The following is a 5,430-nucleotide window of genomic DNA, read 5'->3' on the forward strand; positions in this document are numbered from 1 at the left end:
CAATTTGTGTGTGTGTGTGTGTGTGTGTGAAATATATGTAACAAAACATTTGCCATTTCAACCATTTTTATGTGTACAATTTGGTGACATTAACTACCTTCCCCATGTTGTGCAACCATCACTATGATTTCCAAATTTTTTCATCAGCCTTAATGGGAACTGAGTACCTGTAATCAATAGTCGATATTTTTTATATTATCAAATATTATATTAAAAAATCCTAAATTAGTCTGACTACGAACATTGTACTTACAATCCCCTGCATTCTGCCTCCGTATGCAATGGGTTTACTTTTTTTAAGCCATACAAACAATATTCTAACAACATGCAAGACTTTAAAGGAAAAAAAGGCTTATCAATAATTGGACCATCTTAACACCATGACTCTGTTTTATTTCCACCTGGTCCATTTTAGTCTTTCTTATCAGCAGATACAAATTTTCAAAGGTGTGACTCCAGCACCCCATACAATTGAGTGTCTTGCCACACCATAAGTCCTGTTGCCAACTGTTATGGGGTGTTGTCACCAACCCTGAATGAATGACATGTTATTTTCTTAATCATTTCTCTTTTTTGCTTTTTTGAAACATCTAGATTGTATTCCTTGGTACTGTTTGGTTTCAGATGAGGGCATCACTACTCCAATAAGCTCAAGCATTAAAAAAAAAAAAAAACCGGTGTGTGTGGTGCTGGGTGGTGGTGGTAGAATGGTGGGGTTTACCGTCTTCGATAGCTAGAAAGAAGGCAGGGTTAACTCACGAAACTAGGGCCTAAAATCAGGGACTAAAATGAGCCAGGACTCTTCCTCTCTGTCCATTTCTTCTTTGGATCTCTCTTGATTTCCCCCTGAAGGTTAGCCTCTTCCTTTCCCACTGCAGACAGGTCTTCTTCACCTGGCAGGGCTCATGCCCAGTGGCACCTCCAGCTTTGCAATAACAATAGAAAGAGCATCCTGATAACAATTCCAGGGAAGGAGTGTGATCGGCACCTGCCCACCCATTGGGCCAATCATGCTGTTAGGGTGACCATAAATTATAATTAGCCAAGCCTGAACACATGCCCATTCTATGGCCACGGTAGTGACAGGGTATATTGTTACCAAATAAAGGGGGATGGGAAGGCTGCTGGGAAGACAGAAAACAGCCACCAAGTCACTACATGGGGTTCTGAGTTTTCACCATGGCAACACTCAATAAACATCCTCACACATAGAATTCTTTATTTGTTTTAATGATTGCCTTGTGAAAAATTTCCAAGGAGGGGATCACCTCCATAGTGCTTGCCATAAACCATATAAATCTTTGTATTTTCAGAGCATATTTACACCCAATGTCATATCTGTGCTTCATCAAAAGCCCTGGGAAGTGACAGAGAGGAACCAGACACAGAGGAGTTGAGTGACAGATCTGGGGACACACAGTGGTTAAGGACAGAGGGGAACCCAGAGCCCTGGTCTTCTGACTCCCGCTCCAGTGCTCTCCCCCTACAATATCATGTTTGAAGTCTAGACTAGTGGAGGGAGGATTCAAGCACAGTGTCATCTTTGGCCAATTAAGGAAGGGAGCTGCGTCTACTGTCTTCTCCTTGGAGGAGGTAGGCCAGCCCCCTCAAGGAGACAGGCTGGTGGCCCCTGCCTTCAGAGCCTGCTCGAGCTCTGATAGGGGAGGACCCCCCGCTGGACCTGGCATCCTCCCAGTGGGCACGCTCAGCGCGCAGCTCCTCCAGGACACTGTGGAGATGCCTCAGCGTGAGCAGGAGTCTCTGGTCTTGGATCTGCATCTCAGACTAGGAGGAAGAACAAGGCCATTAGGGAGTGCAGAGCACTGTATGTTCCCCATAAACACATTCCTGTCACTGTCCCATTGGATGCCCACTTGTGAGCTGTACAACCTTGGGGAAGCCTTGTCTACTAACACCTCCTTTTCTTTGTCTGCAAAGTGGGAAGCAAACCACTTACCTTGCAAGGCCCTTATGAGAACTGAACAAATTATTCTACTGGAAAACACTTTCTAAAATATGATGTGCTGAGTTACCAAGACTTGTGATTATCTTCTTCATCATTTTATTAAATGTTATTATTCTTATTTACAACTCCACTATATCCTTTAATCTTCAATATAACAAACAAGTATTCTTAAGGTGACAGAATGGTCTATTGTGATGCATAAGTTTTTCATTGGCTAATTTTCAAAAGTAGATTGCCAGGCCTTTCTTCCTAGTCTGTCTTAGTCTGGAAGCTCTGCTAAAACCTGTTCACCAGGGGAGACCCTACGGGCATTTGAAATACCAGTGGCATAGCTTCCAGCATCGCAGTAACATGCATGCCACCACAGTATGACAAACTGACAGGCAGGTGGTGGGCAATGTTTCATTCTGTTATACACAAGGTGCCATGAGTCAAAGCCCATTTGACAGCAATTAACAATGAGGCTTCAGATTAAAACTAAGTGGAGAAAACCCTGGAGGCAGATAGGAACCCTTTAGGACTGTGGTTCCCAACATGTGGTTCGGGGAACCCTCAGGTCCTAAAAACCCTTTCAGGGGTTCCATGAGGTCAAAACTATTTTCATAACTATACTAAGAGATTATTGGCCCTTTTGACTTTCATTTTCATGTAAGTATATGAAGCTACATGATGTGTGATATCACAACAGATTGAATTCAACAGCAGATTTGAGACTCCAGCTGCCTTCTATTAAGGGAAACACTGAAGAGATTTGCAGCAATGTAAAACAATGCCACTCTTCTCACTAATGTTTCCTTGGAAAATATAGTTATTTTAATAAGATACATATTTCAATAAAAATATTACTTTAGTACCATGCAATGAGTTTATTGTTATTTTAGAAGCATTAACAAATAAAGATTTAAAATCACTCAGCATTGATTTCTAATTTGGTCATTATTGATAAATATAACTCACACAAACGAAAGTGTTTTGGTGTCCTCTGTAATTTTTAAGAGCCTTGTATCACAAGCCAAGAAGTCCTGAGGTGGGTGGGCTCTGGGTGCTGTTTGGTCATGCTCCACGACACTTAGCTCTGTCCTCCTTCTGAATGAGTTGGCACTTAGTCATCAGGCTGGTTTGTCTTGTGATCACTGCAGCCCTCTCCCCGTTTTTAGACCCAATCAGGAATTTGGGGCTGACACGATCCTGGGAAAGGGGGGAGAGGACCGGACTGTGGAGCGTGCTAGTCATTGGTGTCAGTGATTGTCACTCCTGCTTCATGGAGTGACTGTTCAGGGCTGGTCCTCCCCTGATAAGTCAAGTGGGGCTTCTTGGGTGGGTTCCAGAGAGGCCCTTATGGAGCCAGGTATCACTCCATGTGATAGGGGTTAAAACCAAGCTTGATTGATGGAGCCAGGTATCACCACATATGATAGGGGTTAAAACCAAGCTTGACTGGGAAAGTTTACCAGCCAGGCATCAGCAAGAGGAGATGCAAGACTCCCCCTTTCTTAGTATTACATGGCGGGAGATGCTTGGGCCTGGGCAGCGGTGCTTCTGGAAGTTTTCCTCCACCTTGCTCTACCTTTATGGTAAAAGACAAAGGTGCTTTATCAGTGGGGAAGTCAGCACTTTGGGGTCAGCCTCAACTTAGATGCCCACTGTTTAGGGGAGCATAGGAAGGTCAGCTGCCTGGCATCTGGATGCCTGAAGCCTGTGGGAAGCTGCAGTCCCTGCGGCTGGAGGCAGGAATCTCCTGGTCCAGTGAGAAGCCCTGTTGGGCCAGCCCCTCCCATGGGGTGAAGACAGGGTTGGGTCCCAGCTGGCCTGTTACTTGGCAACCCAGATAGAGTCCCTGGGGTCACGTCCCCTCAATTCTCTGTCCCTCTATAGAAAGAGAAGCTGGCCTCTTGGGATATAAACCTTGAGGGCCTCCTGAGGTTCCCTGAGTTGCTTCCTTCTCTCTCTTGGTTGGTGCTCCATGTACTTTGGGGTACCCCTCTACCTTGGGGGTGGCTCTTTACCAACAGGAAATGGAAGACGGGAGCAAGCTGGGCAGATAAGTTTCCTCTCCTTTCTCTCTCCCCTAAGGTACAGTTCCTCTTTCAATCCCTGCAGAGAAATGCAGCCAAGTAGGCCAGCCTGCTGGGACACCTGCTGGGCCTCGGCAAGGCTCCTTCTGAAATGATAGCCAACTCACTAACATAATTCATAGCCCCACACAGCACTGACCTTTGTCTCGAGTCCCCATTTCCCTCACTCTCACCACTGTTTGCACCTCCAAACAGTTGTTGGTACCTTAATCCTTGTCCCAGCCTCTGCTTTCCAGAGGGCCCAGGCTAAGACAGTGGATATACTCCATGCCTACCTGGGTCAGCATGGGAATAGTCAATACGGATGCTTCAAGCATAAACCAGTTGCTTTCGAGTTGATTTCGACTCATGGAGACCCCACATGTGTCAGAGTAGAACTATGCTCCATAGGATTTTCAATGGCTGATGTTTTGGAAGGAGATCACCAGGCCTTTCTTCCGAGGTGCCTCTGGGTGAACTTAAACTGCCAACATTTCAGTTAACAGCTAAGCGTGTTAACCATTTGCACCACCCAGGCAGGGACTCCAATCTTTGTCTGAGCCTCTGCTTTCTAAAGGATGTGGGCTGAGCAGCAGGTATACTCCATGTCCACCTGGGTCACAATGGAATAGTCAACATGGATGTTCTGAGCATACGGTGAGTGAATTATACATGTCTCCTTGCTGAATCTTTACTGTAACCCCTATGATGTTGGTACTATTGTCATTCCCATTCTATAAGGGAACTGAGGCTCAGAGAGAAAACGCCTCACTGGATGCCACACAGCAGCAGAGCTGGGCTCATACCCAAGAATTCAGTGTAATTCCAAAACCAGTCTGGCCAGCACTTCACCTGCTGTCTCCTATGTAGGCCACGACCTACTTATCCCAGCACCTGAGACTGCGATTGTGCAGCATGGCTGGTCCCAGAGAGGTGTCTGCAGGGGCCACACCCCAGCCTGAAGACTCTGCCCCAGCCAACGGGGTACCTGGTGAGGGGAGTCCAGGGAGCTTGGAAAATATGGGGTGGGGGCTATAGGTAGAAAGAAATGCAAAGCCTTACCAGTTCCTTTCTCAGCCACTCCAGGGTCTGTCCGAGATTTGTGGTGGGCTCTTCTGCTATTTCCATCCCAGTGTCCTTGGTAGAGACCTTGACGCTGACCTGGGCCTGTGCGTGATGGACTTTTGACTTCTACAGTTCCCCACTTCCTTCAGGCTGAGAGCAGGGTCTGGCCAAGTCACTGAGAATGGAGCTAATGAGGGCAGGAAGTGGCTCACATTGGAAAATCTAGGTTTTTTTTTTTAATTTTTTAATTTTTTTTAGGGCTTCAGTGCTCTGAGCAGAGCCTTGGTGACACAGTGCTTAAGAGCTATGGCTGCTAACCAAAAGATCAGCAGTTCGAATCCACTA

At 46.1% G+C, this 5,430-nt stretch overlaps 1 protein-coding gene across 1 annotated transcript; it reads right to left on the bottom strand.

The window, feature by feature from the left end:
• Positions 1–1,502: 1,502 nt before the first annotated feature.
• C24H20orf202 (chromosome 24 C20orf202 homolog) lies at positions 1,503–5,203 on the bottom strand. Its single transcript, XM_023549914.2, has 2 exons — positions 5,083–5,203; positions 1,503–1,785 (listed from the first exon to the last, which is right to left on the bottom strand). The coding sequence occupies exons 1-2, from the start codon at positions 5,146–5,148 to the stop codon at positions 1,552–1,554; spliced, it is 300 nt and encodes a 99-aa protein (XP_023405682.2). The 5' UTR covers positions 5,149–5,203; the 3' UTR covers positions 1,503–1,551.
• Positions 5,204–5,430: the final 227 nt, after the last annotated feature.

This window comes from Loxodonta africana, chromosome 24 (genome assembly GCF_030014295.1).
Source record: "Loxodonta africana isolate mLoxAfr1 chromosome 24, mLoxAfr1.hap2, whole genome shotgun sequence".
NCBI lineage: Eukaryota > Metazoa > Chordata > Mammalia > Proboscidea > Elephantidae > Loxodonta > Loxodonta africana.